Here is a 12,105-nt window from a genome sequence, read left to right as displayed (position 1 = left end):
AACGATTTTCAGTCGCGTTGAAACAAAAGAATTGCACGAAAGGAATACAGCTTTAACTTGAGAAAGCTTATTGCTCTATTATCTTTCGGTATGCAATAATTTTGCGCAGTCGAGAGACGAAGGGAGCAATAGTTGTCAATTAATATTAAGTGAATCCATTACGGATGAATTGTGTGTGTGTGTGTGTGTATGTGTGTGCCGTTTGTTACAGTTAGAAACTCTCGCGCAGCTCTCTCACATTGTTAGTGCAGTTATTGCAGTTCCCAGTTTCATTTCCTACGTAGTTAACTTAGTTCCTGGAGTTAATACGACTTTATTAACTCATCGAACCAGTTACTTAAATCACGGCACGTCGTAGCTTAATCGCCGCGCGCGACCCACGGGATTTAATTGTCGCGATACGATTTGCATGAACGGCTACTAACTGGATAGTGAAAATGATATCGAAGCTCCTTCCGATTCGACTAGACGAGCCGTCGTCGGTGAGTTAATTGGGGGACATTACGTGACGCACTAGAAGTTGCTGACGCGATCGTTGGTTGGAATCGCGCCCATTCTGCCGTGGATTACTTTGAAATGGCCCAATCGATCTTAATCGCGCCGTGGATAATCGCACGTTTTATCCCCGCGCAATTAATTGCAGCATGCATGCCCGCCCGTTCGTAGGAAACGTCCAAGACCGTTTCGTTGGTGTGACAGCACGCAAATGTCAAAGGAAATGAACGCGGATGGAGAATGCGCTCTCTCTCTCTCTCTCTCTCTCTCTCTCGCGCGCGCGCTCGCGTCGATTTTCTCTTCCTCTTTTTTTTCTCTATTACATTTTCCTTCTCTTTCTCGCTATTACTGCGACCATTTCGCTTTTTTCCCAATGTCCTGCCATTAGTCAGGCTCTCTCGACCCTGGTAGTGCGTTGCTGCCCGAGATGCCTCGCGTTCCAATTAGAGGAAGTTCCGGAACTTCCACATAACCCGAAAAAAAGGACGAAGGTCAGAATAAAAAAAAGAATGAATACTTCGTGTTGCAGAAGCGGGGATTGCACGCGGCCAAGATGGAACGGTGGATCGTGCACACGATGGTGCTGCAGATCCTCGTCGCCGTCGCTCGTGCTACCGAGGATTTTCGCCACATCTCATACGAAGGTAAGAAGCTACTCAACCGACGTTCATTTCGATATCAACGTGTACAAAGTCTCGTTTATTATTTGTTAACTGTAAATTATACTCCCGAGATCTGCAATCGCACGCGTGCAGGAGGTGCATTTCTCATTTTGTCGATTCGACGGATTCCAATTCGTAGCCGCGTGTAAAATCTGGTAGCCGATCGCTACGACTCATCGAGCTTTCGCGATTTACGCGCGATTCGCGGACGCCCCAGACGTACGATAATATCACGAGAGCAATCTCTTCCGTGCGATATACCGTTAATTACTTTATCATTCGAGTTAATTCGCGGTAGTAGCCGCGAAGTCGTCGATTATACGCCGATATTCGATAATTTGCACGTTATCGATAAGAGGCGTGCACGTGTGCCTCACGGATTCGCCGTGTTTCTAGCCTCTCTCGCTCGGCTCGGCCGCGGGACAGGATCGGCGAGTTTCTCGTCGCGAGATTATCTCGGCGGAAAACGGGAGCACTCCCACGGAGACCGCGACAGAAATGCACTTCATTCATCAAGAAGGCGGGCATTATTGCGCCAGGTGCGTTATCGACGCCGTTAAAAATGCCACGCGTGCCATTCCCGCCCCGACCGGCGGATCCGCGAAAGCTCGATCGATCGTGCGCTCCCGCACGTAGCCGCCACGGAATCGGGATTTTGCGCACTTGAGTTCTGACGGAAGACCAATCTGTCTTGATCTCTCGGTCAACAATCGAAAACTCGAAAGCTCTCAACTTTTAATCGCTCCATTCGGCCGCTTCCGCGAATTCGATAACTGCGATAACTTATTTATTTTTCTCGTTCGTTAATTCAACAGCTTAAGAGCTCGATGATTAATTGTTTACTGCAACGTTGCAATATCTCCAGCGCTGCATTATTGCGCTTCGAGTTGAAGAAAGTTATTCCTCCGAAATGAACTGGAAAGTAATGTTTCCGCCCGCTTCGAATTCTTTCAGTTCAACTCAGCGCGAGAGAGTTTAATTTCCGTTAGTAACTTTGCAATTACGCGTTCGACGGGATTCGAAAGGAAAAGCCCGTGATTCGCCAAAGTGTCATTAGCGGGAAAGCGTTAAAGAGCAAGGCTATTCCGCGTACCGATAATGAGGGATCGTCGCGCGTAATTGCGCATAATTGTTAAAAGTAGGTGAATTTCCTCTTAGGAGAGTAACTGCAGCCCTGCAGCCGCACGATTTCCGTCCCGGAAGACGGGCATAAATCCGTCGGGCGAGCGAGCGGGTTCGAGCCGGCCTGAGACGTTTATGCAAATTTAATTTCGCCCATAACCGCTTCTCTACGACACGTCGACCTGGTGTCGGGTAGGCATAGCTAAAATCGATAAAAGAAAGTATATATATCCTCGCGCGCGCCACGCTGCCCGAGATCGAGCCCATTAACATCTCGCAAAAATGTCGGACATTCAGGGCACTTATCGCAAGCAATGACCCACAATGTACAGTTAGCACGTAGGCGAGCTCGCGCGGCTCGATTATCGCGCGCATTCGCGGCCCCGCGCTCCTAGAGAAAACGCAGATCGTGTTGAAGATGTGGGACGTGTGTGGCCGCCTATATGGATGGAGAACAGACGCCACGCCCGTCAAGCGTGGAAATCGCTCGGAAAACCCTTGTACCTCCAGGCCAGCCGGGATTTAGGTTCCTTAACGAACTTAATGAACATCGTTTTCTAGCTCCCGACGGCGGCGCCGGTGCGCGCGGTAGCCCGTCCTTTTCTCGACTCTTCTCTCCGCCTCTCGGCCCTTTTTTTTCCACCTAATAACACCCGGGTATCGGAAGGAGGAAGGTAGCGGAAAGATATAGCTCGGCGTGCAACCCGTGATTTTGCATTTGCACGTAAAATGCTTCCCGCGCTCTCGACGATGGCTCCGATGCCCGACGGCTACGGACGAGATGCGACAGTCCCTAGTCTATAATCGTGAGCCCTGTATTAAGACTGAATCACGATTTCGTTACGCTTTCCCGCGCGTCTCTCGTGGCCGTCGTCACGTTTCGTGCCGCGCGCGCGGAATGCGGAATATGGCTGCAATTAAAAAGCGGCGCTTCGTGTTACCCCCCCCCCCTCCGTATAATCTTCTCCCGATCAAAATAATGTAATGATAATCTCGAATTATTGGCAGTTAAAATTTACATGTGTATTCGTACGCTGTGAGAGAAACAAAATTAACGTTACTTAATTTCTCGTCTAATTTCTCATTGCTTAATAAAATATAAGGAATTATATCTTATGTACGAGTTGCACTCTGTTGTGTAACTTTGATTAAAGTAGCGTCGGCCATGAAAATTACGCCGGCGTGAAATCAAAGGTCGCGCGCTTTTTTTTCCTTCATTGTGAAAATAAAACTATCGCCGTCGTGTCCAGTTCGTCCGTTCGTTCGTTTGTTCAGGCAAATGTACGGCATTGGCGATAGCCTCGGAATGTCGTTATGATAATTTGTGATTCTGCGGCGTACCATTCCGCTTCTCCGCCGAGAGGCAGAACAATCACCGACAAAACAACGGCACACACGCTGATAATACGCGCGCGTAATGCAGAGAGATATCTCTCTTTCCGTGAATTCGCGATTGCTTTCCGTGCGAATCGCGTCCCCGGCGATTTAAAATCTCGCTTTAATAACGGCGGTCGTCGATATTTATTTGCGAAAGCGGCATTTGTTGCGATTGCCGACTAACAAAATGAAAGCTAGCAAGGCTCGTCTTTTAATACAAATTATTAGTCAATTTAATGTGATGTTTATTGATCAGTCGTGCAAAATATGTTCCTCCCTTCGCGCAACAGATGTGAGAACCGCGGGACGGTCAAAGCATTAAGGTAACACGTACGTTTTTTTTTTTTTCACACGAAGAAATAATGACGCGTGTGCAGAGTGCGAGGTTTAGATCGAAGATATTAATTTCATCGATCCGCCTCTAATAAGCAAATGTACGCGCGGGCACGGAGTATCGTTTATTCCCCGCCGTATCGCTTTGTCTCTCTGTTGTGAAATTCAACTGTACTGACTCATGCACTTTTCAAAACAAACGATCCGATTGTCGAGAGAGAGAGAGAGAGAGAGAGAGAGAGTTCCCCGCGTAAATTTTTAAGTCTTGGACTATGATAAATTCTCCCACTCATTTCGATCAGAACAACAGCCGCGATATTCCGCTTACAGTCTCCTCTCTCGCCGATGAATTTTTTTTTGTCATTGTGCGTAGGTATCGTATGAGACTAGGCGTTGTAATTGTGAGCACATTGTTAACGTTCACAAAAGCGACGTACGTTATTTGTAACGGTATCGTGTTGCTAATACGCGACGAGCATCAACAGGTCAATATCAGATCTCAGGAATATTCTTATCCAAGAACGGAGGGGAAGAGGGGGGGATCGCGCGAAAGAAATTCGCAGGCAGAAGAGTTCGCTCGTTAAAACCTCACCTTGCACGATTGTCAGAAGGCAACGACATCAGGTGTATACGCGATACGCCTGTACAGGACGTCGTGTTCCTGTAACGGTATTATTTGCACGCTGCTGTCCGGATAGCGTATGGTGATATAGCCGAATAAGTACAGTGGAATATGCATTAAGTAACCGAATACACTTCGCTTCCGGCGAGAGAGAGAGAGTATCAATGCGAAAAAGAGCGCGGTAGCCGAATCACGTTTGTCAAATTATTTTAACATTAATGTTTGACTGTGAATTTGGTGAACGGAATTTATTCCCTTTCTTTTTATCGTGAAGAATAACGAATCGCATAAAAATTAACTCTGCCAGCCTGTATCCTTTCTAGCTCGGAATATTTTAAAAATTCAAAAGTTCCTCGAAGAACACGGAAGAAAAAAAAAGTCGCGTTGTTTCTCAATGCGGCGGGAGCACAATAGCTTCGCGGAACAACGAGAAACTCTTTCACGGGGGAGGAGCGACGCTGTGCGAATCTAATTAAAATTGCAGCGAATACACGGACCGCGCGCGTAGATCCGCGAACGGGCCTTGTTAAGTGCCCCTATACGTCGAAAATGACAAAGCAATTCTCCTTTAATTATCCCGGCGTAAGGCTCGTCGAGGGTACATTGTACCTTCCCGCGCGGGAAAAGGCTCGCTTCCGCTCCTGAGAACCCGCGGCGATTGTTTGCGGTGTGTCCGTCGATCGGCTTGATTCACGCGAGGGAAACAGTCTTCAGCCGACCGTATAGAGGTATCCCTCGGATATATATCGACCGCAATGTCTCGATTACGGAAAGCGATCCGCTTAGGTCACCGCGGTTACACAATCATCGCGTACCCTTTCGCGTAACTCGAGTATATCTGTTCCTGCGACGCGCGTATGAAATTTTATGAGGGCGGACGATATCCGCTCGTGAAACGAGTGAAACGAGCGAGGCCTCGAAGGCTAGTTTCCCCAGCTGAAATTATTATCGAAATGTCAATTGAGATTTTCCGCTTACTCGCCCGCTTTTGCCGCGTTTCGTCGTCGCGCCGCGCTGCCCCCGGGGGTTTATGATGCATAAATTTCTACTACTGTTGCAGCTGTGTTCTGTGTGTCGTTTGGCGTAGCTGGCGCCATCGATAATTACCATTTTGCCACAGTTTACAGTTGCGTTTTGCTGCGGGATCACCGAAAGGCTCGCGCCAGTTTCCGCCCTCGCGGCCACGCGATTGTAACCGAGACCGTAATTATTTCTGTCCGCGTAAAAGGCCGGACGTTATTACGACATCGATATTAGAGGCAACCGTAGCTCGCGGGCAGCCACGACTCGATCCCGATTTTCTCGCTCGCTTTTCTCTCCTTTAATTGCCGCGCGATGTCCGCGGCGATCGAGGCTATCGGATCGACGCCTACGACACGACAACAAGATGAAATTTCCCCGTTCTCTCACCGTTCCTTTATTTTCATTCGTGGCGACTCGAAAGCGCGGAGATGCCCCGTTGATTATCCAGCCGTGAATAAATAGTCGTTTTATATACCGCCCCCGTACACGACGACCGAAGGCTGCTGGAAATGAAGTAGGAAATGCGTTCCCGTGTGTTTCTCGTTATGTCGACGTCGAAAGCAAGAATTCCATTTTGGCCGACGGCGTCTTAAGAGAAAACGCAATCGCACGTACTGATTTACTAACCGTATTTTTATATCACTCTTTTTATGTAACATTTATGGACTTGAAAGATAGATTCTGTCTTTTACCTGTGTTTTTAGCACTCATGACGTTAATGTACTCATACTTGTGCAACTATTCGCGAATTAATTTTTAAGCGTATTATTCTTCCCCTACTTTCTTTTTATTTTTTAATCTTTCATTTGGTTTGTGTCTTTTGTTACAAATTTATTTAATAATAAATGCAATAAGTATGCAAACTGCTTGTCAAATTTCAGAGGCTATGTTCAGGTTCTGTAAAATTTTATGGCGAGAAATCGCACGACGTTTCAAAAATACAAATGTACGTGCACGAAACTTCTGCTGCCGGCAAAACACGCGTCGTGACATATTCACGAAGGTTAAAGAGAAAAAGAAAAAAAAAAAGATGTGGTGATTTGCAAGGTGCCAAAACGTCACGTAGACGGCGCAAACTTGGAGCACGTTTTTATCTACAAGCGTAAAAACGTGTATTGACACGTTTTAGCTATTTTTAGTTACTCCTGAAGGCTTAATACGGTAAAATACAAAGGCGCGTTACACTATTGCCATGAATAAAAATAAAATTTATATTTTTATATAATTATTATTATATTTACGCAATTATCATAATTAAAGCATAAATTCTTTGCGTATATTTCTTTTTAATTAAACTTAAACTTTCGCCTTGTTTCCTGCAGATATTCTACAATACGATTGTAAATCCATCTTCCGTAAGCGTCACGTCAAGTTAAAGGTTAACACAGACGCTTCTTTAATGGCTTCACATTTTAAATGCCGTTTTAGTTTAATCACGGCTCTGCATCGCGCGCTCGTACATTCTCCAGGAGCGAACTATGTAAGTCGCAATTATCTCCTCATCTACGGTCACGTGCATACTTCTTTCGTTAACGCCAGATATTTTCGACGCGAGATATTTCGTATACACTTAGGAAATGAAAGTTAAGAAAGTTAAATCGAACGATCGGCACTCTAACGTGGCTACTCCTGTTCTCTTCACTTCCGAGCCAGGGAGTGGTTTTAACGCGCGCGGACGGGCCGTACCGACCAGGAGCAAGTGTCGTAAATCTCGGCGCGGCGTGGTAAATCACGTATTTATACCCGTTCCGCGTCCTGAGGAAGCTCGTGAGATTTTCCACAGGAGACCGTTGTACGCCTCGTGTTCTCGTTACGCGACGCAGCAGTGGCGATCATCGATGTTCGCCAATCCGCCAGGATTTTCGGGCCGTAGAGAAGCGAATTGTGAAAAGAGAACAATTTGTCGAACGAGAATCCGCATTTTTCTTAACGAACAATTACATACAATATCATAAGATATTGCTTATTCACGCCGTTGCATCTAAACAACGTTATAATATGTTAACATTAATTGATTGTAGATTATTTTTCTATATTATAACAATTGATGTAACAGGTAAAAAATATGTTACTGTCTCGCTTAATGTAGAAAGTACCGCACAATTAACGTAACGGTTACGTGACACGGCCTACGTCTTGCTTTCATATTTTATTTTTTCGTCTTTATATCGACGATAGGGGCAACTTCTCGTGGTATTTACCTTGTAAGTGCGCGAGAGAAAATTGCGACAATTATTTGCTTTCGAGAACGGGTTTCTCAAGCGAACCCGATATCGTTACGCTCATTTTGCATTAACTCTTAAGTATGCTCATCCGCGATCGCGATATGCCTTTTATAAACCGGCCGAGAAATTATATTTATTCAATATAATTTCTCGTTAACGACGCGCTTATTTACATATCAGCGGTGTGGCGTACGTTGCAAGAGAGAGCTATCGTATATACGATGCACTTTGATCAATTAGAGAAGTCCATCCCCTGGCGGAGAGCGTTCGCGATCTATGTTTTTAAAAAGAAACAGCAAAGTGAACAGCTGCTCGAGAGGAAATACGGAATCGTATCGAATATCGACTGGGTTTCGTAATAGAGGCTAGTATTGCGGATAAATTATAATATGCATATCGCGCTCGGTTAGAAACTGTGGCGGGAAAAAAAAGTATCCGATCGAATATCATATTCGATTCCGATTCTGAGCTCGAACGTAAAAATTCTGTTTAGCTCGCGCGCGTAGGCAGAAGGTTCAAGCACGCGCCGTAAGCGAGTGCTACCGATCCAGAACCGATTTGTGCACTAACTAACATCACTGTCTGTCGATTCGAACCGCGTGGAATTCTCGCTTCTATATTTCGTGGCACGCAACAAAATACCTATGCTCTCACCGTGACGCGGTTGTCGACGTTGCTGAACGTCGGGCACATTTGGCACTAGAAATTACGCGTTTTAATTCTCTAGCATTAAAATGAGATAACAGGTGAGTTAAACCGAGATTAAAGTTAATTTAGTTGGTGAAAATGGGCCTATGTCAAAAATATGAAAATATTAGAGATAAGAGATAATATCAGGTCTATATTAGGTCAGTTAACGCAGCAGACGTAGCGTAGAAACTTTGCACTGAAACGTCCGCAATTTTTCAGACCGATGCACTTATAACCTTTGTTTTCATAACCTTTGCAACGAGAGAGAAATGAGGAGGAGCCGAGAGAGAGAGAGAGAGAGAGAACGTAGCCAGCGCTGAAGATAGAAAATCTCCGCGCGTGTCGCGCGTGGGCGACGCTTATGGCACGCGCCGACGTGCGCGCGTACGCGCGAGTTTCTCTCTCTCTCTCTCCCTCCCCATGTCTCTCCTCCGAATGTGCGCTGTACCAGGGAAAGGTATTCCTCTTCTCGGGTTCCTCGGCGCACCGTATCGTACGCCGTGATCGTTCTCGCACCCGCTTCGCTCTGCTGCCGTGATCGTGAGGCGCGCCGCCACCGCGCCGCGCCGCGCGCCGGCCCGTTTCCATCCGCTTTCTAGAATGCCGCACGCTTGTAACGGCGCTGAATTTTTCCCGTCTCGCGAGGTCCCTTCCTTCCCTCTATACTGTTCCGCGGGATCAAGTGAGACGGGAGTGCAATCGCGGACCCAGACAGATTTATAAGAGCGATTTGTATCTCGGCCTCCTAGCAGGGGGGCGAGGAGGAAACGAAAATCTCTCTCGCGGTAACTTGATTAACTCTCAGCTGGCGTCGCGTGAACTTTCATAAATTTTATGATTTTAATCGCGCATGAAGAGAGAACTACTTACGTTTATTTGTCCTCGGGGTGAGCGGCGCGTATATTTATTGTTTAACTCCTTCTCTCCTCAAATGAGGAAATTTATACGTTCCTATAAATAACTTTCCGTGTAATAAATTGCCTGTATCCAAGAAAGGCGCGAGCCTTTTTTTTTTTTTTTAACCGCGTCCTTTTCTCAGCGGTTTGCTCGCTGTAATGGCTACCAATGTCCTGCGTCTGAGCGCAAGGCACGAAGGCGCGCGCTTCCTTTCAGTGGGTGGATTTATAATCTCCACGGGTGGCGCGGTAGGAAACCGAGTTGATAAATTTATTGCAGCGAGACGCCCGTGGCTCGTCAGCGACGGATAACGTACCGAGGACCGAAGAAGAATCTTCTCTTCTTCGATCTGCGTCATTATGAGCGATATCGCTTCAATAATTGCGACTTGATATCGTTTAAACATGACAGTACCTGTCAGCAGTTTAATTATTTATTTTCGAGACATTTGCGTAACTAAGAGACAACAATCTGTACCATTCTTATAATAATTCTACATACAATTTTTGAATAACGGAAGCATTTTTGAAAGCGATTAATGGAATTACGCATACAAATTAAAAGTATGTTGATTCAAGCAGAGCTCAATCTCCATTATTTTACCCGCGTTTGGCCTGTCTGTCGGAAATCTGAAAAAAAAAAAGAGTGAAAGCCACGACGAAAATTACGAAAACGTGAACTACGGCGCAGTGTACGTCCCGTAATTTAATTTCGCCTGGTCCCCGGTGATCACGGAGCATCAACGACTTAATGAAAGTAACAAACGCCGTGCGGGGGCGACCCACGGGTTACAAAAATGTTGCTTGTAACGCAATAATGGCGCAAGCGGCGAGCCGTCGATGATCCTTTGTTTGGCACGCCTCGTTACTTGATTACGATCGTACCTTTCTCCATCGCCCAGGATCGACTAGGATCTCTGCGGTTTAAAGTGGCCTTCGCGGCCTTCGTTCGGAATCTACCTACGTCACTTCGCGTGCAAAAAAGCGTCTAATTGCGCTTTAATCGCCTTACGTCAGTTTTCAATGATTATCGGCGAAGTTTTTGCTCAGGTGGCGGTCTCTGCGGACTCCGGTAATGTGTTTCGCGAAAGAGACTTTGTTAACACCTCCTAGCGTTCTCTGAAGGGAACTCGAGTCCGGGATAACCGGAAAACCAAAAGAAACCGCTGTTCTCGGAACGATGATATTATCCATTATCTCGTGTGACAGAATTGATGTCGCCCGGTTGCCCGTGGCAATTTTCTTGAAAGTGTTTTCTTCGTCCTCTTTGAAATATATCGATTTTTCGAAATATTACGTAAACGAGATGCACGAGAGGAATACACGTAATTTTCATCGTTTCTCTCTTGGAGTTTTAAAACGGAATAATAAGTAGATATTTCTCTACAGCCCGTTTTATTGAAATTACCACTTCAATTTTCGAAATTATCAATAACATTTATCAGTCTTTCCTGAATATTTCATGAAGAATGCGTTTGTAAAAGTGCTCGAGATCTTTCGCATTCCTCTTTCTCAAGATTTTTAAAAGCCCACAAATCTTTCACGAACCCAATGCTTCTTCCATTGCTTTACCGAACCACTTCACGTCAATTTGTAACGCGCTTCGGCACCTTGAAAGCGATTCTCGAAGTGGATTCGAGCCGGATGAAGCCTGAAAGGAACCGCCATCCACGGCTCAAGGACAGTGGTTATCTGTTATCGCGTGTGGCGCGCCGCGAATCGATATCGTTCGATTGTCCGTAGCGATTCTGTCGGATGCGTTTATACTGCTATCGTGCGTATTGAGCCATCACGTAACTCGCTGACGACGCAACGCCTTCGCACGCGAGTCTCCCGACTTTAGCCTCGAATTCTTTATGTACATACAACGTGTAACGTGGACAAGCGTCGATCATCGTTGCCGCAAGCAACACCTTCGCGACTTGATTAAATCACTCGGTAAAGGAGATGCTGAGGCCGCATCTATTAACATCTGAGTTTTGCGAAACGCAATGGCGCAAAATTCATTCTTGGCGTAGGAAACGATGAGCGGCGCGAGGAAAATCATTCGACGTTATTTACATATGTCAAAGCAAATAAGGATAAAAGAGTCTCTTCAAACTTCGCACGTCGGGAGAATCGCCGGTGAAGTAATAGCTGAAAACAATTTCTCAATTCTAAAAATGTATACCTGCCTAAAAAATCGAATTATCTAATGATAACAACTCACGACTCCGTTGATCATTTCGTCCTCGGTACTTAGTATTTAGCCTTTTTATAAAAAAAATAGAAATTATATGAATTTTGCGTGTGTATGTGTGCGTTTTATAACTCATGCTATGTCATTGTAACCATAAGGGCGATCTAGCGCGCGTTTTTACTACGTCAGATACTCTCGCGGTATCATCTGTCCCTCATCGCGAGGCGTGCCCACGTCCGACATGGACGTCCGTCTGCCCTCATGCGACTTACGAGAATAATCCGCCTACACGATTTAATTTTGTTCTTAAGGCACGTCTTGGCTCGCGATAAATCGTTCCTGGGCGCAGCGGTTTTTGCATGGTGAGTGTAATAGGAGGCTCCTGCACGTGGCACCCCATGGTCGTGTTGCCTACGCCATAAAGGACACTGCATCACCAGCGGCCGATTACAAGTGGAACCAGGTCTCCTTCTCTATACTG

At 46.0% G+C, this 12,105-nt stretch overlaps 1 protein-coding gene across 3 annotated transcripts in view; it reads left to right on the top strand.

The window, feature by feature from the left end:
* The window catches only part of LOC105833026 (semaphorin-5A), a 106,115-nt gene that overhangs the window by 50,633 nt on the left and 43,377 nt on the right, over positions 1-12,105 (top strand). For all 3 annotated transcript variants that reach the window (XM_012674423.3, XM_036292520.1, XM_012674422.3), the window contains one exon: positions 1,025-1,139. In XM_012674423.3, the coding sequence (XP_012529877.2) occupies positions 1,049-1,139 (91 nt within the window). In that variant the 5' untranslated portion in view covers positions 1,025-1,048. The remainder of the gene's footprint in view (positions 1-1,024; positions 1,140-12,105) is intronic.

The sequence above is a fragment of the Monomorium pharaonis genome, chromosome 1, assembly GCF_013373865.1.
Source record: "Monomorium pharaonis isolate MP-MQ-018 chromosome 1, ASM1337386v2, whole genome shotgun sequence".
NCBI classification, from domain to species: Eukaryota; Metazoa; Arthropoda; class Insecta; order Hymenoptera; family Formicidae; genus Monomorium; species Monomorium pharaonis.
This window is presented reverse-complemented; position numbering and strand designations above follow the sequence as displayed.